Source organism: Melospiza melodia, chromosome Z (genome assembly GCF_035770615.1).
Source record: "Melospiza melodia melodia isolate bMelMel2 chromosome Z, bMelMel2.pri, whole genome shotgun sequence".
Lineage (NCBI taxonomy): Eukaryota > Metazoa > Chordata > Aves > Passeriformes > Passerellidae > Melospiza > Melospiza melodia.
Window position 1 is genome coordinate 61,945,396 of NC_086226.1, and position 27,485 is coordinate 61,972,880.

A 27,485-nucleotide genomic window follows, 5' to 3' on the forward strand; every position below is an offset into this window, starting at 1 on the left:
CTTTGTCTTCTCACCTTTTGGATTTTTGCAGCTTTTTGGTGATCGCTGTACTAACTATTCCTCCTCAAAGCAAATTACCAGAAGACACAATATGCCACCACAGAAATAAGAAAATCATGGTATTTTCATAGATTTTATGTGACTAATGAAAGCAACAGTGTAAATTGTTGTTATGCACTGCATTGCAAGTTTTTAAAAAGAACTCAATCTGGGCCCTTCATGAGATGGAATAAGCAGTGAGCTGGTACACATTTTTGCTAGCCATGATTCTTCTATCTTTTTCAAAACAGACAAGGGAAAATACTTTTTTTTTTTTCCTCTGATGGATTTTTGCTGTAAATTTTGCAAAGTTTTATCTTCTGGAAAACTTGTACTTTCTTGCCTCTCTTCTGATCATTTGTCAGTAACACCCAACCAGGAGGTCATTTAATGCACTTGCACTCCATAGACCAGCAGATGTAAGTCTGTTAGTGCAGTGGTTTTGGTGTACTATTGCTTATCACGTTTTTGCCCTTTAGGTGCCAACCTGGATTCACTGGAGCAAGATGTACTGAAACTCTGCCCATGAAAATCCAAAACCAAGAAAGTATGTTAAAATAATCTGAACTTTGCTTTCTTCCCCAACTACAGCAACAAAATCAATAGTACTTGGTGTTTTCACAGTTCAGCTGGAACCGGCCTCTTTACTCACTAATTTGTGACCTGGTTTTCTGAAGTACAATCTGTACACCATGGCATTATTGACCTCCAAAATATTTCTCGTTTGTGTGATTTTTGATCTTTCCATTCATTCACAGATGCATTTGTTTTGCACACGCTGGCAGTTTTCCTATTTGGGAGACTGCAGCTAAGTGCAACCCTAAAAGACCAAACTCATGGAGATGACTATGTACAGATCTTGTGTCTTGCTGCCTTGTGGAAAGAGCATCCTAAAACCAATCTCGGTCTCTGGAATGGTGAATTTCTGTCTCAGATCTTGAAACACATTTTGATCTGGATTGGTTTGGTTTTGGCTGGTTTTGCAGGGGGTATTTCTTTACATTTCCACAGAGCAAATGACTTGCTCTCAACATCCTGACCTATTTTAACACACTAAACCGAGATTCAGTTTCTGAAAGTGAACTCACCAAGTCATATCAGTTGACACTGAAGGAGCTTCTTTCTTAGCATATATTCACCTCTTCTCTTTTCTCTGTTTTTTTCTCTACCATTTTTTTTTGTTTGTTTTTCCTCTCAGGTGCCCAAATGAATTTACTGGTGATCGCTGCCAAAACTACGTAATGGCCAGCTTCTACAGTACGTCCACTACTTTTCTGTCTGTGCCACAGTAGAAGCATGCTCAGTCGGTGCTGCTTTCTTGTCGCTGCATCTTTCCTTCAATTTTTTTTTTTTTTAATCTGTAACTAGATTTGTTGCCTAAGGCCTAATATTGATTGTCTCTGCCTGTTGCATGAAAATGATAACAAAAAGCAATTGCAAATTATAACGGAAAGCAATCCTGAGATTGTTGGGCATTGAGGGTAGGGGGAAATGCAAGGCTCAAGAATGCTGTGAAATTAATTCTGACTTTGTGATATGGACTCCCTGCTGACATCAAGCAGAAAAAGTACAAAAATGAAATTTTGAAAGTCTCCCCTTTTATTTGCCACAAAAAGCTTAAGAGTCACGATACAGGCCAACACTCCCTCAACCAAAGAATGGGTAGCTAGTCCTCTACTTATATATGACATTTGGAACTAGAGGTTAAATGTAATAGAAGTGCTTACATTGTTTCTAGTGAGCACTTGCCAAACAGGATCAATATTTTCTTCCTCCTCCTTGTCCAAGCTTCAGTGGAGAGAGCACAGAAAGAAAAAGAAAAAAGACATTACTTAAACAATGAGGTCTAACATGTTTTGAGTATTGTGAGTAACAGGTGCAAGAGATCAAAGATTAATCAGCCAAATGAAAGTGTCAGACACACATATACACAGACTGCTAGAATCAACACTGTAGTCACATCCCATAAGGTTTCCCATGGGGAAATGGGCTAATTATTATTATTTGACAAGGATGTAGCAGAAGGTACACTATATCTTTATTTTCTCTTATTGGCTATAGCAAAATCAAAGGTAACATACAAGAAAATTGCTTAGGTCTTACATTTAAATGCATGTGTACTACTTACATTTGATTGTTCCTGGCATCAGAATATACTGTGATCTAAAAGCAGTATTATAGAAACTTTTTTTGATGGATTACTTGCCAGCACAGAAAGACTATAGGCTAGCTTAGTTTAATTTCCAGTGGTATATAGGACAAAAAGCTGTAAGTATGTGCTGGACATTTTGGAGCCTGAAGAGGTGCACAGGTTTTCTCTTATACTGATGGATGAAAAACATCCATACATAATTCATACTTTCCATCAAAGAAGCTACCCACATAAATCCCAAGAGTGCTGACTGGGGACCGGACCTTCCAGCATTCAAGTGTGCATTTTATGCCCTACTTTAGAAGCTTTATTAGTGTGAGTTATATTTAAATGCCTCTGGTAATGATGGCACTAAAAATTTTAATACTATTACGGTATTTGTTTATCAAATGCTAGATTTCAGTGGCCTTTTCTGTGGATTGTGGTGGAAAGTGCAGTTCATATTTTCTGATCTTAGAATAATAATTTAAAATGAGGTGTTGTAAAAAATATAAGATGCATTGTTTGCTGCTGAATTTTATCTGAAAACTAAAGAAGAATTGTATGTTGATTATAAATTCATTTTCCAACCTAGGAGAAAAAAAAAGTTTAGGCAGGTTTTCCTTCCTTTCTTTTTCAGTTTCCTAACCCTGGTTGGGATGTTTAAAAACACCAGGTTGAGATTTTCTGAAGTTGACGCCATGGAAAAGGCACAGATGCTCTTGCCTTGCTGCAAGAATTACACATAGTTATTACTACTTAAGTTGGTCAGCACTTCCTCTCCAGAGGCAGAGAGCACACCTCTACCTACCTTAGGCCACTCTGAGAGCCCCAGCCAATGGCTATGAGAGTTCTGGCACTTCTGCCTACCCTGCATCTGCACTGCAACATCTGATTTCTTATACTGCTTAAGATCTTCAAATTACACTTTTGGAAAGGGTCCACTGAGGGCACATTTATACTTAACCAAAAAAAAAATCAATGAAGAAGCATTTATATTACTTTTTATTATCATACCCAAGGCAGACCAGACCATGTCATTTAACAGAGGACTTAGACAGTTCTCTAAAGGCAAATGTTACATCTGGGACTTAAAGCCAAGCTCATATTTTGCACCCAATTTTGTGGATGATTAACTTAGTTCTGTGGATGCAGCTTTTGCAAAGTACAGAGTAAACTGAGGAGCTAAACAGTGTAAGTGGTAGTAGGAAACAAAAGTGTATGTGTGAACCATACAGCTATCTTATTTCACTTGCTTTTAGAAGGGTCTTTCTTCATTTGGAAAGAAAGAGTCAGTGGGGTTCCAAGCCAAGTGTGCCTACAGATGAGGTGTTACTGTCGTCATTTGGCTGTTAAAGAAAATTTTTCTTCAGAAATCTCCCCTGGAGTTGGTATTTGAGAGCCCTGAAGCTACTGGGCTGAGGACCTTTTGCCAGATGAGAACAAGGCACCACTGGGCATTCTGGAAATGCCCTGTCCCAACAAAGTGCAAGGCTAGCTTGACTCATCTCACAAGCCTGGCTGGCAGACCTTGTAGTGAGTGTCCTTTCCTTGAGCATAGCAGTCACAGCTGCTACCAGGTGTGCAGCCCTGGGCTTTTTCTGTGACTGCTTTGACTTTGAGACTCATAATCCACCACTGGTCCATAAGACAGCAGAAGGCAGTCCACAAATTGTTGCAAAAATATATCAATTCCATGCATTTTCCGTATGAATATTCACACATTTTCCCCCTTGAAGTCAAGGAATCAAAGCAAATGGAGGAGACCAAAAGTAATGACTTAACATTGAAAGTTTTGGGTAATTTTCATGTAGTTAGGCAAGAGAACTCTTACAGCAGCGCTGTGCAGAATGGTCCCTGGGATAAGAAACAGTGATAAAACCATGAATTAATAGAAGGCTGACGGAACGTCACTAGAGTTTAATCACAGGTGAACCCTTTGTCCTCTCAAATGCCCCAGATGGACCAAGGACCTCACTCAAAGGGACTATGCACTTGTTTACTTGACTAGTTAACAATTATATGTGAATTGTGAATTTAGAACTGGCCGGGGGCAGGCTGTGGCCGTTCTTGGGCATCACCTGAACATGGTTCATGCCATCCTTCAGCATGAGGCACCAGTTTAAACAGTGTCCATTTCAGCTCTGCCATCCCTGATGAGCAAGAGGGACAGTACCAAGAGGGGTGGAAGGAATTTTCTTTTTAGATTATAATGGCCCTTGTCTCATATTGTCACAGTGAAGCTGGCTGAGGCATTAAAGGGGGCAAGAGAAAAGCTCTGATGTTCTAGAAGGATGATCAAAACTGCAATTACTGTGTGATGGCCTGATTTTTCAGCCTTTTCATATAAAGTACAGGTCTTCAAAAGTCTGCCTTTAGCTATTCTACTACTTCAGTATTTCTCATTTTCTACATATTTCTCTATTACCCTCATGCAGAAGGAGTCACATCTGCATGAGGGTAATAGACAATCTCACCTGAAATTTTCATTTTTTAAAGCCTTTCAGCACCCTAAGTTGTACACTCTGTGTGCTGAGACTAAGACTCCTAAATGAACGAGCAGGTTTGAAAAATTCCATTGTCCATCTTTTGCTCAGAATTTAAAAAAACAGGTTTTCACTATAAACTGCTCAGTTAATATTCACTAAGTGCTAAAATTGCTATGATAGGATACTTCATTTATGAAAGGACAAATTTTCCACACTCCTGAGATTTGAACCAATGGTCACTTTTACAGGAGCCACAGGACTTCATTTCAATAGTACTCAGGTTGTAAAATTGGTTTTGAACTTAATGTATTAAGTTCAAAACCAATTTTGCAACCTGAGTACTATTGAAATGAACCAGATTTTGGATCCAAGGGGAATCTAAATGTCACAAAAAGACTGTATCCCAGTCTCTTAAATAGAAATTGTTGACAGACAGGGGGTCTGCTCTTTGGTAGTTTAGGAGATTTGAGTTTGTTTTTAATTGAAATTGCATGAAGAAAAACTTATATTTTTAGCATTTTTCATTACCCACGGAAAGAAACATGACACTTTGGTGCTTTAGAGTTGAAATCGGTCTTCCTGGACCTCTCTGCTGTTGCAGTTGATCCAGATGGGTCCTGTCTTTGCCAGGTGCAAGTTCTCTACAAACACCTGAGGTGGTGCTCACCCATCCCTGGGCAGCACCGTGTCCCTTGGCTGCCCACCCACCTGAATCCAGCAGCCCCCTCAACCGCAGCTGTGGCACGCCACTCATAAACAGAGCATGCCGTGCTCAAGGATTCTGTTCTGCGTTTCCCAGCACCATCCTCTTGTTCTGTAGACCCTGCATCTCAGCAGGCTACAATATATCCAACGAGTTGTAGTTTTTAATTACTCTGGTGAAAAAGAAATTGCTTCCTAAGCATTTTTCCTACAAGTCTGTCATATCCCCCACCCAGTCACAACCAGAATGAAAACAGAGTTGTTAAAAATAATTAATTGTACTTATTCTTAGAGCACTCAGAGACAAATATTCAATAGAAGCCACATTGCATGTAAAAAGCGTGCAAAAATTTCAGGCTAAGTAGGAAAATATCAAAAATAACACCTGTTTATAAAATGAGAAGTGTTGGGATGTTCTGCTTAACAGATCTAAGGAATGTAACTGCGAATACCATAGATAAGCCAGAGCTACATAACATCTAGGTTTGAATAAGCAATGCATGTTTCTTCAGCATGTTTTCTTATTAGGCCTTCCAGACAGAATATATTCTGATTTTAAATACCAACTCCCTATTGAATTATATGAAATAGAAACTGCATGATATGAATGACTCCCCTAAAATTAAATTACCTTCAAACTAGGTGTCTTAGCTATAAGCAAGCATAATTACAGCAATATATGTGCATGGGCATGTCATTCATTTTACTGAAGATTTAATCAAGCCTTCTCTACAACTAATGTATATCATTAGCAGAGGTCAGGTAGGCATGTGATACTGGCCCTTTAGGAAGAGACCTGGATGGATTCCAACGTACTTAACCCTTAAAATGTTACTGATGGACAACAAAGAATTGACATTCCCCATGTGTGCAAACTACATTAAAAAATCCATTTGCTGTGAAAATTATCATTGGATGTAAATTTCACAGCGTGCAAGAACAAAAAAAGGCAAGAGCTACCATGGCTGTGGTGTTGGCCCCATGGGGAGGGTCTCCTAAGGTACCTGCTGAGGGGAAACCTGTGTTCCTCTTGACCCACAGGTGCTGGGGCCTCTGTGTGCTGATTTAGGCAGTGATTTGTGTAAGGGATCAGGACCCCTGCACCCCGGGGTCCATACAGCTGGTCAACAAGTTGTTCTGCCAACACGGCACAGTCCAAAGACAGGGAAAGGAGGTTGGCTCCTCATTTTCCAGAAGCTGGAGGCCTGCTGCGGTCCACTTGCAAAGCAGAAGACTCCCACTACTGAGTAATCAGTGCCAGCCACCTCTGGGTCACAGCCTTCAAGAGCAAGGGTACACATTGCAGGCACAGAAGCAGGGTCAGAAGGGAGAGCAATGCACAACCCATTTACAGGGGTATGCTGCCCTTCATAGAGCATCCCTTTCCTGTCATGTTCCCAAAACAATCAGCCATTGTACATGGCATGCTTAGCCCTGTTCATCTCAGTAAGATCTTTAAGGGTTAATGGTTCCTGTTGCGTTCCCTGGACTGTGGCTGCTCAGATGCTCCATATATACATACTTTTGTGTATAAGCCTTGCAGAAGGTCTGGTCACATAGCTAAGAAAGGTGCACTTGAGCACTGTCCACATAACCATGTGCCCTTTGTCCTGTTTCATGTGCAGACACAGAATAGCTGTAATTCTCATATGTAATTTATTTTTAAGTACAGTGTATTGCTCTTTTCTGAAACTTTTTCCTTTTTCTTTCTTTTTTTGACAACTTTCTGCATTGGCAGAGCATCTTGGGATTGAATTTATGGGTATGGAACAATCATTCCTTTTAGCCTGCAGATTCTAGACCCTGAGAGATAAACCCCTTTTAATTTTTTTTTCACCACTTCCCCTTTTCAATTCCTAACCAATTTCTTTATGCTTTAAAAGGGATCATACAGCTATAACAACAACCCTTGTCAAAGTGTTAGTGGAGATCAGTTCACTAAAATGGTCATCAAAATATTGATAGGATATTAATAGACTTAAGGAGTTTCTAGGAATTACGGAGTGATCATAACATTGTGTACATTCCTTTTTCTGATGTATAGTTTTGACTAGTTTTGACCTCTGCTTTTGGTGAGTTTTTCTTGGGTTGCCAGGTTTTGGAAATACTGTAAGTGTTAAGCAAAATGTCTAACTAGCATATTAAAAGGTAGAAACTGTTTTGGCCACTTAAAATTACGCAAATTTGCAGTGTTGAGCTCTGATTTTCAAGTCAAGTTTCATGTCTAAACCCACATCTTGGTGGTTACACATCATGTGTAAACCAATTGCCTATACATATCTGTAAATTATATGCATATATACATTCCTTTCCAGGTCTGTAGATTCAAAGTGGACTGAAAGTTATTTAGGAATTTAAGTAGAAGTTTACAGCTAGACTCCAGATCCTCAAGTCAGCAAATAAATTGAATATTTCTAAAACTAAGCTCAACAAGAACATTGACAATGGATACTGTTTTCACACTTCAGCTTTAAATATAATAGAAATAGATCTTTTAAGTCTTATTCATGAATAGACTGTTAGCAGTAAGTTAGCAGTAATTCCCACTCACATGTATTAGATTATAGTGGAAGACGTACAGCTACATTAGCATATGAGGAGTTAAATTAAAGTCCTTTAAAAGACTGACATGCAAATTATGCTTTATATTTGAAATTACATTAGCAGAACAACCTCTTGGAATTATATTCTTTTAAAAATCCCCAGAGATATGTAAGAAGAAAAACTTTAAAACAGAGCAACTTCAAGACTTCACATATCATCAGTTATGTATAAATTAGAGTCATGTGAAATTAACTGCATAATATGAATATTTGAAAGGCTGTTTATGTAATACCTTGACTTAAGTATTATTATGATTTGATTTTCCTAGCATTCTGTAGGGTAAAAAACTTATTGAAATGATTTTTAATACTTAACAGGGTAAAATCTTTCCTAAATTCTCTCTGCACATAAAATTCTTTACAGATTTTCCTGCAAGGCTGCTATAAATTTTTTTCAAGGTAGTTTAATCAGCATGTGTAATTTAGCTGGGTGCCATTAACTGACTCAATAAACGTTAACGCTGGTCAGAGACAGAAGGCAGTTTTGGGGCAAGATGTAGTGTAACCCAAGTGCCCCACAGGAGTTCTTCACAAAACTCTTCTTGCCCTTAAACAGAGTCCAAGGCTTGTCTTTGAGGCACCATGCCATCTGCAGAGCCTTTACCAGGATCCCAGTCACGTCCCAGCTGCCAGCATCCTGTCACCCTCACTGGCCCCGCAAAACACCTGGGCATCCCTCATGTGGCCCTGGCTGTCCCCTGCCAGCCAGGAGCACAGCCCTGTTTACATGAGACCTTGCTGGTTTGCTGGGCATGACATGCCCAAGTGCTTTCCTAGGCAGACCTTGCTCCTGGAGTTTGAGGGAGGGCATGGCAGCACCACCATTCATGCACACCATGCCAAGCTGCTTTTGCCTTCGGGCCTTGTTTCAAAGGGCACAGGAGGGAAGTAAGGCTATGAAAGCAGATCCAGGAATTTAGTTTCTCATGCCCATCAAGACCTATAGTCCCAGCAGTATTGCTGGTGCTGGGAGCACTGCTCGGGGCTGCACCCACAGCCCTGCTCCCTCTCGTCGTCCCCCATCCCCTGCAGTGAGTGAGCACCCAGAAAGTCCCACACATATGAAACCAGCCTCGGCCCACTGGCAACCTCACTCAGGCCATCACCAGTCAGTTGCCCAGCTCATTTGCAACTGCCTCAGCCTGCACCAAACCCCCCAGAGTCAGTGCAATTTTTCCTTCAGTACAAAAACTGAGCAGAGTGTCCACTGTTAATCTTCTACTTCCTCTCCCTTGTGCTCAAAAACAAAAAAAAAGAGGTTGATACATCATTATTCATTTTGCTTTCATAAGCTAACAGCTGACAGCATGACAATAAAATAATAATAATAATTCAAAGCATTTCAAATTAGCCCCTAAATTGCTTAGCACAATTCTTCTGTTTCCTGTGACATCCTTGTAATACACCATTTCCATGGCTAACTAATAAGCGCTTTCAGAAGGGGCAAAAAAGGGAAGGGGATCCAGTGCCACTAACTAGCCTAGGTGAGGAGTTATGCTGTATGAGAAATCCCTTCACACTCTGCTTCAACCTTTTTTTTTGTCCCCAAGCATTTCTTCTCTCTGGTTTTCTCCATTTCCAAGCATGCTGTGCCAGGCCTGTAGTTTACTTCTGTATCCTTTTCTCCTGTCTTTCCTTTTACTTCACCTTCCTCTTTTTCTTTGTCATAGTTTGGTGTGGCTGGAGTTTCAGCCATTTCTTCCTTCTCTTCTTTGACTTTCTGTTCTTGGAGTGATATTTATTTTTCTTTAATAAATTTTTGCAGCATCCTAGTTTTACCACACTCACTTCTTCTTTCCTCTTCCCCCATCTTTGTTAATAATTAGTGCTATTAATTTTGTCTGACAGTGCTCATGACCTGTTTGCTGGTGTTTGATTTACAGTGGGTTTGGCTTGTAAGACAAACTTGTTCCATGCTGTGGTGCATTGTATCAGAGAAATTAAGATTTATTTTTGCTTTTTGGTTTGTTGCATGGAGTATTTGCCACTTACCCGCAGCAACTTTAAAATAAAACTAGACAAGCTCAGGAAACACAAAGAAGGGAAGTCTACTACCTGTTCAGTAAGGAGTATTTTCCCCTGAACTGATGTGTCATTTATGACAACACATCATTTGGACATGTGAGAGATACATGGCACATGTGAGAGATCACTGTGCTCCTCTGTACCAGACAGATGTAAGTCCCTTCCAGCAGGAATAATGCTGACATTTATCCCAAAGGTAGTGCAAAGCTGTGCGGTTCTAATTCATTCATTTATTTTTAATCACCTGCTGGTATTCTGACTGTGGTTAATATGGCAGATCACTATTGTTCTTTCTGCTTAATCAAAACCAAGACTTGAGTGAAGCTAGACATCCATTTTTGTCCTAACAGCAGGAACACAAATCCTCATCTGTAAAGTGTCAACACAGAACGCGCCTGAGTTTCAGAACTCCTTACGTAACATTTCCCCAGCAGAGCACTCAGCACTGCTCTCTGCCAAGCACGAGCAAGGCTGGAAAGCATCAGTAGCTCCAGCCCAAACATTAGCTGTGCTACCAACACCTTTATAAAAGTGAAATATCTCCGATGAATGAGATTGGTAACAAATTGTCATCACTGAGCAAGCTGCCACCCTAGATAGAGAGTTCCTTTGTTGGTCACAAACAAGTTGAAACTCTGCATTTCTCTCACACAAGGCACTGCTGGTTGTGGATATTGTGTTTTAGGAGGAGCACTGGAGAAAGAGTCTGAATTTTATGACCAGAGCTCAAAACCTGTCTTTGTTTCCATTGGTGATATAATTACAAGCCAAGCTCATGTCTCAAATGTACAAGAGTATTTTAAAATTTCTCCTGTAAAGACAGCTGAGATATAAATTGACGTGGGACCAGAGGGATATTGCATGTGAAAACAATCCAAAAAAGATAATAAGAAAATAAATTTCTCATAAAACCTGTAAAAATGGCTTTCATTCCAGCTGTCTTTGCAAAACTCTCAAAGCATTTGCAAATTTTTGTTATTACCTTACCACACTTCATTTTTATTTCCAGCAAATGCTGTGTTTGTCAACTAAGAAGTTGTTTCTTAGATAATATTCTGGTTGCCTTTAAAAAAAAAAAGTGACTTTTGACTGTAATTCTGTAATTGTTCTCATCCCCAGTATTGTGTTAATAGTATGTGGTGTAGTCCTGTTCTTGCAGTCAATAATGAGTCTGCCTGAAGTGTGGTGGCTGTGTCTTGGTGTGGCTGTGTGAATCTGTGCGGTGGTTTGTAGCATGACAGCTGTTGACTGTGTGCTCCTTGCCTAGCCATCCTCCATGTTGTGACTTTCTCTGTTTTTGTCCCTTTCTAGAAGCTGAGGAACTGTACCAGAAACGGGTGCTGACCATAACTGGCATTTGCATTGCTCTTCTAGTAGTTGGCATCATGTGTGTGGTGGCCTACTGCAAAACCAAGTAAACTTTTCTCTTCTATTTTGTATCTGTGGTTGTTGGTCAGGGCCTTCCCAGTTGACTGTAGCTTCTCTGGGCATAAGGTTGTATCTGGGTTTCTCTAGAGGTGAGCTTAAGAAACAAACATGTGACCAGGGTGCTCTGGTCCAAGCCAGATGAATGTGAGTCTCCATGTCCATCAGCACAGCAAAATTAAGAGAGGTATCTGAAAGATTCTCAGTCTTCAAATGTAATTTGAAATTTTTTGTCTTTTTTTGTTTGCTTTCTTTTCTATCACCCATTTCAGCTGGTTTCCCCTGCTGGAAAGGAACAAACTCCAGCCCTGGAATCACGTTGCTTTCCAGCAGTGAATTTTATGTATAAGCCTGATTTGTTTGTACTTGAGACACAATTAATGATGGTAAAAGTTACTATACACCAAAGGCCAAAAAATTGAACACAAAAGCGCTCTCAGTGCAAAAGTAGGCATTTAAATGTGTTCTGTGAGTCTCTGAATTACAGGGGGTGACTCTCAAACATGCATGAGATGCTCTGGACTATAAATTACACAGAACATCAGCAGAATTTCTGCTGCCAAAACTGGCTGCCTTTATAAATCTCCCCACCAAAACACAGAAAGACCTTATCATAAATATTCCACGTTTGTATAAACCTGATTTACTGTTTCAAGGCCTGATTGGCAGTTCGTTTTTGTTTTAAGCCCCACCAGTAATGGATGTGTTAAAAGTGGGGGAGGAGGGAGATGATTTGTTCCGCTCAGCAAGAGTCCAGACACATACACACAGCTGCTCCTACCCATAACCTTGTGCCAGTGGTCAGTGGGGAGCAGCTGAAACAGTAATAAAAAATCAGATCAATTACTGCTTTTTAGAAATCACATCCCCATGTATTTCAACAAACATTTAGTTGAGATCCTGAAGTAAGATTTTCTGTATAAAGAGCCCACAGAATCCATCAGGGGTCTGGATGCTTTTTTTGTCCCAGACATCAGCAATCACTGTGAACCAAAAGTTAACTGTTTTCAAAAACAGTTGATGAGCGTCCCATGCCAGGACATGGCCCTCCAAATGCAGCAGTGATGCCAGACTGGTATCTGTGAGGTGACTTGCATATGCTCTTTTCCCTAAATAGGGGAAAACTCAGAAACCAGGATAAATCTTGGAATGGCGTTAGAACAACCAATGTAATAATCTTAATAGCTTAGATTTTGTTGGTCTCCCTGCAAGAAATACTGCTACTAAATTGCCAAGGCATTAGCTTCAGATACTGAGTCTTAATTCAGAGGTACTTTATTTGCACATCATTTACATTGAATATATAAGCTTCTTAAGTACACACTAGCTTACCCGTTATTCTCTCATCTCAGTTTTGTAGAGTAATTTATTTTTTTAGTTAGTGCCCTTTTACTACAGGACCACCAGCACAGATAAAAGCATGCAAATTCAAATACACTGGTCGCTGAAGGTAGAATAATGCAGATTTCTAGGGACAGATTCCCAGATTACATGTGCCAGGATTTCAGTCCTGTGGATGACTAACTCAGACTCCTTCTAGAACTCGTGTTCTCTACCACGTTCAGGAATTCAGATTGTTTTCAGTCTCCAGAGCCTCATGAAGGGGAGCTTTAAATCAAGTTAAAACCTTGCTTGAGTGCTGCTTCTCAGCCCAGGAGGTGTTTGGGTAGCTCAGATATCTCCTGGCACTGCTCAAATATCTCTATCACCTTAACTGCTTACATGTCCTAAGATGATCCCTGGTTATCCTCAAAGCATAAAGTCCACATGAACCACAGTGTGTATCCTTCTGAGACAGGAGCATTTCCAAGACAGATGTATCTGCATATGCCATTCATGTGATGTGATATAAATTAAGCATTTTCCACTATCCAGACACATACACACAGAGAAAATATGTGAAATGCTGTATGTCAAATCAAGTTTTCATTGTCTTTAGGCTTCATTACTATCAAGCTTCAACATATTTATTGCACTTCCTTACTCCTCCTTTTCTGTAAAGCTTGAAATAGTCCCCTTTGAGTTCAAAACAGGATTGAAAATAGTTATCTCTTACGCTGTCCTACCCTGCCATCGCTATCTGCATACAGCTTAGTATTTTAGCTTTTGCTACAGCCAAAGTCATATGCATTCCAGAGTGTGTTGAAGTCTGCATCCTCCCTTCACTGCCCTGGATTCTGTGAGAGTGTGGTGGAAGTTCTCCAGTGTAATGAGAGAAAACTGGGTAATATTCATAAATTAAGTCTGAAATTGAATAGCCCTTTCTGTGGTTATTTATTTTGGTGTTTTAATTAGTGTGTTCTGCAGAGCCAGGTTTTACTATGCTGTAAGTTTTGCTACTGACAGCTTGTAATGATTCTGAAAAGTTCTTCTGAGGAGAGCTGGAAGGATTACAGAATCACAGGAACATTTAGGTTGGAAAAAAAACCTGTGAGATTGTGTCCAGTCTTTGAATGACCACCACCTTATCAGCTGGACCATGGCACTAAGTGACCAGTCATTTCTTGAACACCCCAGGATGGGTGACTCCACCACCCCACTGAGCAGTCCGTTCCAATGCTTCATAACCCTTTACATGAAGAAATTCCTCCTGATGTCCAACCTGAACTTCTCCTGGCCCAGGAGACCATTTCCTCTTCTCCTGTTGCTGCTGGCCTGGGAAAAGAGGCCACCCTCACCTGGGTACAGCCTCCTTTCAGGCAGTTGTAGAGAGTGAGAAGGTAACCCCTCCTTTTCTTCAGGAAGGAACCTCCTTTTCTTCAGGCTGAACGTCCCCAGCTCCCTCAGGCGCTCCTTATAAGACTTGCACATTGTTAGCAAGCGGGGAAACAGCAGCTAAGGACAGGAGACAGTAGAAGCATCAAAGTCAGTCAGAGATCATGCCATTAGTACATGGATAGTTCTACTAAATGCATTAGCACCCATGGCATCCACCTGGTAATCATTAGGCTTCAGAGCAAATCTGATGTTGCTGAAACAAAAAACCTTCCAGAGCTGCCAGGAGGTCTGTAGGCTCAGGCCTATGACATTTACTCTCACTTTGGATTTCTGAGGCTTAGTCTGCACTCTTCTATAACATATTTATGTCTTTGAAGTACACTGTTGAGGTAGGTGATGAATCCCTCCAAAAAATGTGTAACTACCACATCACAAAGACCGTGTTCCAGTGTCTGCAAGCAAGCCCTGAGGCATAGACACCTCAGCTCTCTGTGGTGAACGGAGAGGTGTAACTTGATGGGCTGTCAGAAGCTCTGCCTTGGCCCTTGTGAGGGTGTCAAAGTGTCTGGGTTAAAATATCTCCCCCCTCCCTTCTGAGTGCAGAAAAGTTCTCCTCCTAAGACAGAGCACTGCTTTGAAATGGCTTCCCTTTTCCTCTCACTTATTCCTGTCCCCCCTTGTCCTGCTGGCTCCTGGAAGGGATCCCAAATATCTTTCCCCCTGTGCAAGTCCCCACAGCTCCAGCTGCAATTAGGCCTGTGGTTTTCAGAGTTACTTTGAGCTCTAGCAGCAGTGGAGAAAATTCTGGCAAAAAAGTGATGTTACATTATTATCACCAACATCAATATGCTGAGAGGTGCAGCTGCTCTCCTTTTTTCTATTAAAATTGTTTCTGTGTTTCGCGCACAGGAAGCAGAGGAAAAAGCTGCATGATCGCCTTCGTCAGAGCCTGCGCTCGGAAAGGAACAACGTGATGAACATGGCCAATGGGCCGCACCACCCCAACCCACCACCCGATAACGTCCAGCTCGTCAATGTAGGTTTCACTGTATCTGTGTCAGCCTAGGCTGCCAGTGCCACAGGAAAGCTCACCCCACAGCTTCTAAGCATCTACCGGCTGCTACAGGCTGGTGACTGATTTCTCTCGGCTTTCTCCACACGGAAAAAATTGCTATCACAAACTGCTGCCGTCTTCTCCATCAGAGAATAGTATTTTTGGTGTATCTGATGGTAATGGGAGGTTGCTTTTCCACACATCTGTCTACTGGGACTCGTTCCCTTGTTAACTACATTTTTATAGCTTGTTTGTGATGCAGACCTTTGCTACTTCCATCATTTGTCTCCTCCTATTTTGAGTCTAGATGGGCTATGTACACAAAGGTGTACATGAATGTCCTCAAGTGTGTCAGTATGGTTTCTGCATGTATTTAAATGACAAAATTTGTGCTTTGTCACATGTAAAAAGTTGAAATCTGGGAAGGAGGGATTGGGAATTAAGTCTACAAATGTGCTGTGAATTACAGTTTGTAAACCTGAGGTTTGTCTGGGTTTTTTCAGCAGTACGTTTCAAAAAATGTAATCTCCAGTGAGCATGTCATCGAGCGAGAAACAGAGACCTCGTTTTCTACAAGCCACTACACCTCAACTACACATCACTCTGTGACAGTCACCCAGACATCTAGCCACAGGTACTAGAGGGGACGGCAAATAGCAGCTGTAATGTCTGATCTGTTGCTGTTGTAAAACCAAAAAATGTGTGAAACAACAAAGCAGGGAAGATCTATGCTCCCTTCATAGTGTTTTCATTTTAAGGCTAACAATTATCACCTAACTAATTATCTTCCCAGGAATTGACAAAGACCTTTATTTTCTGAATGTCATTCCAATACTGTCACACTGAATTTTAGTATATGCAAATTGCTAAATCAGTGACAGTTCTGATGACTGGACAGCCCTCCTTCCCTCTCCTTTGATCCATACATGCAAAATCACCTTGATTCCTGTGGATTCTCTAAATTCTGCAGCTCCAGTTACCCACCCGAAGGGTATATCCTGTGTGGCAACAGAGCCCCTCCTTTCCCTGTCTAAACTTCTGCTCATACACAGTTACCACCAAAGCCCACTCTCACACTCCCCCTTTCTCTTTCCCTGGTTGCTGCTGTCCAGCTGGAGCAATGGCCACACTGAAAGCATCCTCTCTGAAAGCCACTCGGTGCTCGTCAGCTCCTCCGTGGAGAACAGCAGGCACGCCAGCCCAGCAGGGCCCCGGGGCCGTCTCAATGGCATTGGCGGGCCACGGGAAGGGAACTGCTTCCTCCGGCACGCCAGGGAGACCCCTGATTCCTACCGAGACTCTCCTCACAGTGAAAGGTAGGACGAACCACCCCATTGCTTTCAGCTCGCAAGACCCGGTGTTTTCTCAGGTGGTTTCAAAGCTTGGGAGCACAGGAGAAAATGCAGCAGTGCAGCTGTTCATGTTGGGCATGCATCTCCTTATTCATAAAGGTGGAGAGCTGAGTAGCAGTTTTAAAGTCTACCAAAAGCATTTCTTCCCTTCTTGCCTCTGCTCAATTTAGTCCTATTAGCTAGCAGTTCACACCTGGAAAAGCTCCATTGGAGTAATTAGTGAGAAACTTCCATTGGAAACTATTAACAGAACTTTGCCTACTTACCAATTTCTTAGAAGATGTAAGTGAGAAGACTGACAGATTTTGCAGTGAGAAAGTAATGTTTTGATCCACAGGAGGAGGGCACTAAGGACTCCTAAGCAGTACAGAATTTATGCCCCCACTCACTTTCTGGACTGTTCCAGCTCCTGAACTCCCCTTAACCCTTTATTAAATAAAGGAAGAAACAGAAAGTGCAAGCCAGAAGGGCTCAGGTCATTATTAAATCTGGAATAGTTATAAATAAACCTGGCCAGGAGTTTTCCAACCAAGTTTTTCCAACCAATTCTTTTTCTCTTAAAAGATTGGTTCCTCAGCTGCTGTGGTCTGCCTAGAAGTACATCAGTCACAAAAAAACTTTAACTGAAAAAATCCTGCTCAGGTTTAGGCTAGAATTTTAGTTCAAGATGGCCCCAGAATTGCAACAGAAAGATTGACAAGAAACAAGACATTTAAAAAGGGCTTTTATCCCTGGGATCATAGGCAGAATAAAAGGAAGACAAAAGGTTATGGACCAGTTCTCTGAGGACTTCGAAATCACAAGGGATTTGGCCTTGTGGAGTGTCCATGATGCCAGAAATGCAGCCAGGCAATCCCCAAGGAGACTGAGTTGTGTAGGAGACAAACTGTGGTTTTCATAAAAATGAATGTGCACATACATCAAACGCCATTTCTGTGGTGCTCCCTCTGCCACACAAACAACTGTTAAGCAGCAGGAAGAGGGACCACTGAGGAAGGACCCTGAGTGTAGTACCACCAGGGATAATAAGCTACCCTCTCATTAAAAATTTTGTGTTATTTACTATGGAATTTAATTTGAAGATACATGGCTCACATGACATAAACAGCCATGGCTCCAATCCAGCAGAGCACTTTGACAAGATTATCTTTTAATTGTGCAAGTAGGCCCACTGAAATCAGCAAGATTACTCACATGGGTAGAGCTCAACATGTGCTTAAGTGCTTTGCTGGATCAGGACCTGTAACAGTAAATACCATGTTGTCTCCTGCCTGGGAACTGAGCAGGATGCACGGCCACACGCCTGCCAATGGTGAGTAGTACAGCTTAGTGTATTTGGGCATCTGCATGTGGAAAGTGAAGACTATTCCTGCTGTCTGCCTGCATTGCATGGGACACCCAAAGCATCATTCTAATACAAACTGTTTAGATTTAACTGGGGGGGTGGAGTTGGGGGAGAGGAGAGACCATATTCCTTTTTGTTTCTCTAAGAAGAAAGAAGGCATTTCATCAATTATTTTGTCTCTTGAAGGTTGTACTATATAGGTCAATAACAGCAACATTTCTGTGATAATTCCTCAGGCATTGGCATCCTTGCCTGTGCCTGAAGCAATCACAAATTTGGAACATGGGAGATGATAGTTCCCTGGACATTAATTGCAGGCCTCATCTTTTTTTAGCAAGCAAGAAATACATCACCAATTGTTCCTGAGATGGTTTGTGTATATAAGGGAGAAAGTGAGAGTTATTTGGAACTAAAAATTACTCAGAAACATAAAGGAATGTAGGAGCTGACAAATTACTTCCTGAAGCCATCACATGTTACTGTACTGAGAATTGGTAGACCAAGGCTCTACTCCCTCAATTTTCAAATTAAATTGAACTGACATTACAAGGGGTGTTTCGCATTACCCATATACTTGCTGGATCCCATGCCCTGCCACCTGTGTACACAAGTAGAGGGCACAAGCAGTTTTGTCTTGGATGTCCTTAGCTGTCTTACAGGAGAGAAGATCAAAAAACACCGTCTCTGCACAAAAGGCTGGACTATATGATGAAGCTGGCAGCATATAACAAGTTAATGTGTGCTGGATGGCCATGGGTATGCTCTGATCCCCTTTCACTGAGCCAGCATAGTTGGCCATGAGGCTGGATAAATCAATCACCTTTTAACCTTCCTTTCAGGATGGGCTAGAGCTGCACAAGTTCAGCTCCTTAGTCTCAGATTGCAGACAGCAGCTAGTTAGCACTGCTCTGTTAGGGAGTGGGGGAATAGACCAGAAATGTGTGAATGCACAACACTCCAGTGTGAGTAACTTGACACTGTTGGAAGCCTGCACAGTACATTGAACACATTTAACCAACTCAATGGGTTAACAGAACAGTTTAGCTAAAATCGAGTGTGTCACATATATCCAACAGTGTACCAACTGGGAAAGTAGAAAGGCTTCAGTTTTTCAGACAATGCCTATTAAAAATGTGAAAGGATAGAAAGGCTCACTCATGGAAGCAGAAAAATTACTTAATTCATCCAATACACAGACCTATTCGTTGCCCTTTGCATAACCAACTTGATTAATTCCTTTGCACAACTCCAGGTTTGGTTTTTTCCTTGCTCCTCAGTTCTTGTAAATCAATGTGCAATCAATGCGCCTCTAGTGAAATCAATTTATGCTGCTGCACATCTGTCCAGAATCCGTCCCATTCTCTCCCTTTTCCTGTAACTCCATTTTTGTCAAGTGTAATATGTGCAACTGAGTCATAGATTGGATAAGAAAGATGGATTCAGGTTTATTTTGGTAATTTCAGGCTCAGATAAATAAACCACTAATGGAAAACTAAACTACATCAATCGTAGACATACAGCTTTTCTCAATGGGCCTGTGATGGTGCTCAGAACAATTTTAACTTTAGACACAGACGAAATTCAGGCTGGTGAATTTAGGATAAGAATAAAAGCAAAGCCCAACCATACAAAGTGTCATGCTGGGCACTGTGCTTTTGATTGAGTGGTTTTAGGCAAATCCTCACCTGGCATGAATCCACATGACCTCATAGCATGTCTACTGATTAAAACTAGTTGAGAGCTTCACATTTTTTGTTCTCTTTCTTTGGGACAAACCCTGCAATGGCACCTGAGCTTCATTTTCAGAAATCACTTGTGACCACTATGCTTCCCACAAGAACAGGGAGAAGTTTTGCAGAGAAGACATGGGCACTAGGCCAGACAATCCTGTCTTCCAGCATTTGTTCCCATATGAGGACAAATGATACTCTGTGCTTCTTTGCAGATAGATCTACTAGCCAGGGTAACTAGCGCCCAGGAGTGGAGCAGCACAAATGCATCTCTGACTACCCTTGGTGATTAAAATTAGCAGAATCTGGCTCTATGTTTTATTCAAACATTACTTTCCTCCCTAGCCTGAGACAGTTTGGTTGCCAGAAGAGGGTGAAGCCCCAAGAGGACTGTCCTACAGTTCCCTTCCTTTCTTTCTCCCTGTCTGTTTGCATGTACCCCAGATTCTGGTCAAGTCTTTCCAGAAGTGCAGCAGCTGTTTTCCTTTTGAGAAAATACTTGCAAATGCGTTTTGTTTCTGGCAGCCTGTCTGTCTCTGAATCCCATTCTTGGATTCATTCCAAAAAGTTATTCTGGTAAAAAATTTACAGCATCCCCATGGCTGGGCTCTGGGAGTTTTGCTGTGCTCCTCCTGCTTTCATATGTCTTTGTCCAGAGTCCCAGAAATCAGCAGTTTATAGGATTAATAGGAACAGGAAAGTTTCCTTAGTAGCCCTGTGTGAGGATGCTGGGGATCTTAAGGGAATCCTTGCCATTTCTCTCCCAGTCCATGTGAGCTGCTGTTTTTACAGGTCACCACTGCTCCTGTGCTCACAACCTGTCCCCATCTCTTTTCTTCAGGTATGTCTCAGCTATGACCACACCAGCTCGCATGTCACCCATTGATTTTCACACTCCAACTTCTCCCAAGTCCCGCCCCTCCACGATGTCACCCCCGGCTTCCAGCCTGACCGTCTCCATCCCTTCCGTGGCGGTGAGTCCCTTCATAGAAGAAGAGCGACCTCTGCTCCTGGTGACTCCGCTGCAGCTGCATGAGAAGTATGAGCACCACCTTCAGCAATTCAACTCCTTTCACCACAATGCCACCCATGAGAGCAGCAGCCTGCCACCAAGTCCTCTGCGGATCGTGGAGGACGAGGAGTATGAGACCACGCAGGAGTACGAACCAGCACAGGAGCCTCCAAAGAAACTCACCAACAGCCGGAGGGTCAAAAGAACAAAGCCCAACGGCCACATTTCCAGCAGGGTGGAAGTGGACTCTGACACGAGCTCTGAGAGCAGCAGCTCTGAGACCGAAACGGAAGATGAAAGAATAGGTGAGGATACACCATTCCTGAGCATACCGAACCCCGGGGCAGCCGGTCTGGAGCCAGCCACTGCCTTCCGGCTGGCTGAAACCAGGACTAACCCGGCAAATCGCTTCTCCACACCTGAAGAGTTACAAGCAAGGTTGTCCAGTGTGATAGCTAACCAAGACCCTATTGCTGTATAAAACGTAAAACACATAGATTCACATGTAAAACTTTATTTTATATAATGAAGTATTCCACCTTTAAATTAAACAATTTATTTTATTTTAGCAATTCCGCTGATAGAAAACAGGAGGGGAAGAAAACTTTTATAAATTAAATATACGTATGTACAAATGTGTTATGTGCCATATGTAGCAATTTTTTACAGTATTTCAAAAATGGGGAAAGATATCAATGGTGCCTTTATGTTATGTTAAGTTGAGAGCAAGTTTTGTACAGTTACAATGATGGCTGTCCCATAGTATTTTGCAAAACCTTTTAGCCCTCAGTTGTCCTAGCTTTTTTGTGCACGGCATTATAATGACTGGATGTATGATTTGCAAGAATTGCAGAAGTCCCTCTGGTCGCTTGCTGTAGAGTCTCGAAATCAGAAAGCCCTGTAATGGCACTGTCACCCTACTCCACCAGAAAAACACACATATACACACACACAGAGTCAGAAAGGAAAAAAAAAGATTTAAAAAAATATTTAAAAAAGTAAAAAAAAAAAAAAGTTTCTTATATGAGAACTTTTATTTGCTTTCCGTATATGAGATGAGTTTTGTCTGCTCTCTGCCAGCCAAAAGGTTTGCTTCTTTGAGCACTGGGATAATAGTAGGTCCAACAGCATGCTACTATTAATTACAGCAGGGTAACAAAAAACATACAAACAAAAAAAAGCCAACCTGCATTAAGTAATGTTACTTATAGAAAGAAAGTAATACTGTGATTTTAAACCAAATATATTATTAATCAGAGGTTAGCTTGTAATCACTAGGAGCTGCCATTTCATTATTTTCCAGATATTAATTGTTCTAGTTATCCCTTAGGAAATGGGTTTAAGTTAGCTGAGGCTTTGAACCCAATACTCTATTCAAACAAAAAAGAAAAAAAAAAAGAAGAAAAAAGAAAAAAAAAAAAAAAAAAGAGAAAACATTTATATTAGTTTATGTTAATGGGGCAAATATAATAGATATCTGTAATCAAGCAAGGAAGAGATCTAGCTGGAAAACAAATGCCACTAATAAAAGGGCAATCAGTTTTCACCTCTATTTCTTAATGTTGATTTCTAATACATTACTTATTCTTTTGTTTCCACTCAATTTTCTTTCCCTTTTTTCCTTCCTCAGAAAGAACCCTGACAAGCTTCTAGCAATACCTTGTTAGAGTTGCTGTTGGAGTAAGGCTTACTCTTGGACAAAGAAAGGCCTTTCAGGGAAGAAGAACATGATTTGCTGAATGGTTAAAAAGTATAGGCACGTAGGAAGGACAAAGCAGATGTGTGGAGTTTATTTCCACTCACCTTTACTGACTTAATTAGTTGGGTTGAGAGAGGCAAGGTTGATGCAGAGCCCATTTATGAAGGCAAGCACACCATGTGAGTTACAGCCCTAGTAACCCATGTGTGACTATCAGTGTTTATATAGCCAGTGACAGTCTTGAAGTCATTGACTAGTAATGAACAAGGATGCTGTCAGTGCTGGAGTAGATGCATCCATCCAGACAGAAGCAAATGGACTCTTTTGCACTGAATTCCTATCAGTTTAGTCAGGGTCACTCTGCCTCTTCTATACTTTTGATTTTTTGTTGTGTGTTCAGTTGGCACAGCATTGACTCAGGATTGATGTGGAAAACAAATGTTTTTCCTAGACTCTGGGGATTCTGAAAATGAGAACATGTGTTTTACAGGTATTACTGAGCTCTAAATAAGAGCCCTGTCAAGACAAAAATAATTTCAGCCAAACTACACTCATCCTTTGGGCCACATTCTGGTCCTAGTTAAATAAAGAGAAATACATCAAGGAAAATTTGTGAGATGCAAACCTGCAAAAAAGTCCCTACTCAGTAAATTGTTCAAGCATATGCTTATGCTAATCCCAGCAAAAGTTACCTTCAGCATGTGCTAGACTCTCATTGACACATCCAGCACATGCAAAAAGTCAAGCATGTGCCTAAGAGTTTTGCTGAACAAGGTGTCCTATTGATTTGAGGCTGAAAGCAAAGTATAGCAAAAGAAGATCTTTGCCAGGATGACAAAAATCAGTGAGTGCTTCACTGTATAAATAACCATATCACATTAGTAAGAACACAAGTGAGTCTACCTGAACACCAGATTCAGCAGAAAAAGAACAGAAAAACACCTTAGTATAGGAAACAAAGTTGTCCACTAGAATGTCAGTGGTAGAACCAAAAGGCTAGGAAACTAGCACAGCTTTGGGCTATGTGGAGGCTGAAATGGCACTGCTTATTTGAGAAATCTGTGGAAGATGGCAAATACATACTGTCTGGACTTAAGTCCCCTTTGCCATTTTTCCCTGTGTGTATTTGAACACACTTTGCCTTTGCAGACTGAAACAAAAGCTCTCTTCAAGTTCTATATGCCATATTCTCATTTTCATCCCTTTAGTCATGCCTATTTATCTGCAATCCCATACAGCAGAATATCCATCTCTCCAGTAACTCTGCAACTCAGTAGTACAGAGGGTCAGGTGGGCTTTCCTAATGAAGGCCACGAGTTTCCAAAAGATTTGCACTGTTGAGTTTCCTTGGGCACTTCAATATCTTCCCTTCAGAAAGGCCTCTGACACTGCAAAGACCTTGCAGGACAGATGAGACAGAAAAAGGATGGCAGAGAAACAAGAGATTTGCCCCAAAATCACCCATCTTAGTGGCAGAATAGAGATTATAAGACAGGTCTTTTGTAAACTCCTCCAGCATATATCAACCACAAGGCCAGCTCTCGTTTAAGTATCTATAATAGCCCAGACAGATTAATGAGGATGGAAAGGGAACAAGCCTTGATGTTGAGTAGATTATTTGACTACTAACACTGTTATTGTGGAGGGACAGTACAAAATGAAGGAGCAATTCCATACTTGGGAGCTGTACATGTGAGATTTGTTTGGAATAGGTCTAGGGGAAAATGTCACACCTCTTGTGTTGCAGTGCCTCAAAGTCAAATTGTTGTGCAGTTCCTGATATTCCTACCCCTCGGAATATATATATAGAGCAAGCATGAAATTAGGCTGGAGACTTCACATGGACCTAAGAACAAGAAAATACAATTGGGGATATGGCTGCCTAAGCCCTTAGATCTTTGTGAAGAACCCAGCCTTACGGCACAATTCATGCAGCAGTGAATTCGGGAATTGCCCTGGCTTGGCACGCACAGAAGCGGGAAGAGTTCACCGACCCTCACCTCTCAGCTTGTGTTTATCACGCTGTGAGCGTGTTTCACACCAGTCAGGTCCATGCCCAGAAGTTAGTGAGTCTACCTGGCCACAGGTGCTGCTGGCAGGCTGCAGCCAGTTCCTGCTGGCCAAGGGGCTGGAGGCTGCAGCAGCATGGAGCAGAGCCAGCAAGTGCCTACGGAAAAGGCCAGCTCCCCTGCTGGGGATATTTGCTTCGTTTCCCAGACCTTTGAGCCAGGCAGTCCCAACACCCTTGAGCCATCACTGTGTGATGCTTGCCAGTTCTTTGGCTGAAAGTCATGGCAAGAAGAAACATACTTTAAAGAGGGGGGAAATATTCCAGTGGTGGCAGAGTTGTTAAGATTGTCCTGGTTTATTTCCATGTCATTTCGTTTGAGCCATGAGTTTTTCCTGTGTATGCGTTTATATGCGGGAATTGTTCCAACATGAAAGGTTTCTTTCAAGAGTGTATAGCTAGATAATGTTGTGCACAACCTGGTGCAGCCTGCCTATTTAAGGGGTGTAAATCATTACAGCTCCATACAGGTTCTTATGCAACAGAGAAAAGCCTGCTCCCTCCTTTTGGCCCAGTTATTCCCTTCCTCACTTGAGCCACCCCAACACACCCAGGTTTAAGAGGTCAATCACTGCCCTTATCAGGGAAACAGGAAAGCTCCTTCTTTCCAGTACTCCAAAACAACAATGCTGCATCTCCCTGCTTCTCTCACACACACTGCAAGCATTTTCCTGAGCATCCAGGATACCAAACTGGTGTCTCCTCAAAGGACACACCTCTCAGCCTGTTGAGCACTTCTTGGCCCTGCAGTGTGGCTACTTACCTGGGTCTTACTTCTAGTAAGAAACATAAAAGCACCTATGAAATGCTGCAGAGAAGGGCAGACAAAGAACATGGCCAATTATCATCATTTGTAATTCTCTATTCTATTGTAAATATGTCTTGTACATATGTGGATGTTTTCATTATTTACTGTCTTTATGGATATTGTGTTAAATGAGACGCTCTTAGTTTATTGTGTAACACTGTAAATAACATAACATCCTTTATTATTTATGCATAGGCATCTAACACTCAGAGAAAGTTATCCTCATATTATTTTAAGATATATGTCAAAAAGATGTTGCATTTTTCTTTTTGCTTTGAAAAAATTGTAATATATCCTCTTTTTCCCCTCTTTTCCTTTAAAAAAAAATGAATGCTAATTTATTGTTCAGGAGAGAAAGGGGATGTAACTGAAAGGCAAACTGTTCAAAGAACATGCTGTGGAAGCCACAAGCTACTGATAAACTAAAGAATTTATTACCCCAAATACAGCAATAAGTAATTGTTGATTTATTAAGGTTTTGTTATTCATTTTCAGTAAAAGAGGTGCTGGATTAAATTGCTTATGTGTGGTCCTGGCCCAGCTGCTCAGCAGACTGTGCCAGGTCACTAGCTACCATCTTTCTGTATCCAAACACTGTTGTAAAGGTCTTGTTCTATTGTTGTGGACCACTGTTCCTTGAGATTTCTGACTCATCCCTGTGGGGGTCTCTGGCAGACACTCTTGCTCCTACAAACATTTTTAGTTTCTTAAGTTAGAATTATTAGCTCTACCCTGACCATTACTACTTAAGATGGATGGGGTTTGGGGAGAGGGAGGAGTTGGGGGAGCGGAAATGACACAGTCTTGGGACTGTGGGAGGCTGCTCTACAAAAATGTCACCTCACTGTTCAGCAACAGTCAATAAAGCAAAGCAGATACTGGGAACTCTTAGATGACACCACCATGCCACTGTATAAAATCATTATTTGTGCCAGTTGTAAATATAATGAGTGGTCCTGGTCTTCTTGTTTCAGGATAGAAATAGTATTACAGGGAAGGATTTGAAGGGCAACCCAGGTGAAAAAATATCTGGAGCTGGTGAGGTCTGGGGAGCACTGGGTAGGCTGAATATCATTATTCAGAAAGAAAGGACCACAGAGAGAAGATATTAAAGGTCTGTTGAAACATACTTATCTTGTAGAAGGTAAGAAAGGACTGTTTAATGTTTAATACCTGTTCCAGTAAAAGAAATGGAGTTATCAATCAAAACTCCTGGGTACCATATTCCCAGAAAGCTCTTCATGGAAGGGGAAGAAAATTGGAGAATTACTTGGTGCAAGGGACTGTGGATTGTAAAAGTTTCCATGGGTTCATGGTGGGGGCCAGATCTTAGGCATTAATCCAATGAGGACTACTAAATCCATGAAAAACACATCAGATGTGGGAAATAACTGAACTGAAAACATGTGGAGATTGTATAAATTGGAAATACTGTGTATACTAGTGTTGCTCTTACCCTTCTCCAACTCTGCCACACTTGGAAAGAAGGAAGGCAGATATCTGATCTGTCTGCGCTTACGTGATACAAGCATGTAAAGCCATTTGCTCTAAACGAGCATTAAACAAGAGAAGGAAATCTAGGCATGAGCAGAGGAGAGAGGAATGCAGTAAAAACGTCTTGGATGTGTTTCACATCCATTTGTTCCCAGGGCTAGCGCTCCCAGGCCTACCTGTGGGTGCAGAATGAGATGCCAAACTGAGAATGGATGGAGAAATGGGGAGAAATGGGAGCATGGAGGGACAGAGGGATGGAGGGACGGAGAAACAGAGACAGGGAGGGACGGAGGGAGGGACGGAGGGAGGGACGGAGGGATGGAGAAACAGACACAGGGAGGGAGGGATGGAGGGACGGAGGGAGGGACGGAGAAACAGAGACAGGGAGGGAGGTAGGAAATGACTGGCAAGGGTTTTCTGTCACTCTCCCTCTTCCCTGGTTCTCAACACAGAGAGTAAAGACCTCGTGGTCCAGTCTGATCTCAGTTTCCCTCAGACAACTTCGGTATCTTTTTCATGTGGAGGGATCCTGTGGCTGGAAGGCTGGATGCTTAGGCTATTTGCTTCACCTGAATGTCTTCGCTGTATATGGCCTTGTCACCTCACAGTCAGCCCCAAGCTAGCACATTATGGCACAGTGCTACAGTGGAGGAAAGGATGGTCCTTCCATTGCAGGATGTTGAAATGGACTGCTTTGAGAGGACAGACCTGTCCTCAGGCATTCCCACTGTCCTTTCACACATGGAAGTGGAGGTAGACAATTTCCAAAGCAATTAAGTACCATAAGAACC

General features: G+C 41.7%; 1 protein-coding gene across 10 annotated transcripts in view; it reads left to right on the forward strand.

The window, feature by feature from the left end:
• Positions 1–23,834, forward strand: part of NRG1 (neuregulin 1) — a 288,370-nt gene extending 264,536 nt beyond the window's left edge. For 4 of the 10 annotated variants that reach the window (XM_063181176.1, XM_063181174.1, XM_063181178.1 and 1 more), the window contains 7 exons: positions 1,238–1,296; positions 7,100–7,123; positions 11,301–11,403; positions 15,042–15,168; positions 15,690–15,820; positions 16,299–16,502; positions 20,455–23,834. In XM_063181176.1, the coding sequence (XP_063037246.1) occupies positions 1,238–1,296; positions 7,100–7,123; positions 11,301–11,403; positions 15,042–15,168; positions 15,690–15,820; positions 16,299–16,502; positions 20,455–21,106 (1,300 nt within the window). In that variant the 3' untranslated portion in view covers positions 21,107–23,834. Of the gene's footprint in view, positions 1–518; positions 587–1,237; positions 1,297–7,099; positions 7,124–11,300; positions 11,404–15,041; positions 15,169–15,689; positions 15,821–16,298; positions 16,507–20,454 lie in introns of those variants that run through there. The other 6 variants (XM_063181175.1, XM_063181173.1, XM_063181179.1 and 3 more) reach the window with 5 other exon arrangements.
• The last annotated feature ends 3,651 nt before the right edge of the window (positions 23,835–27,485 follow it).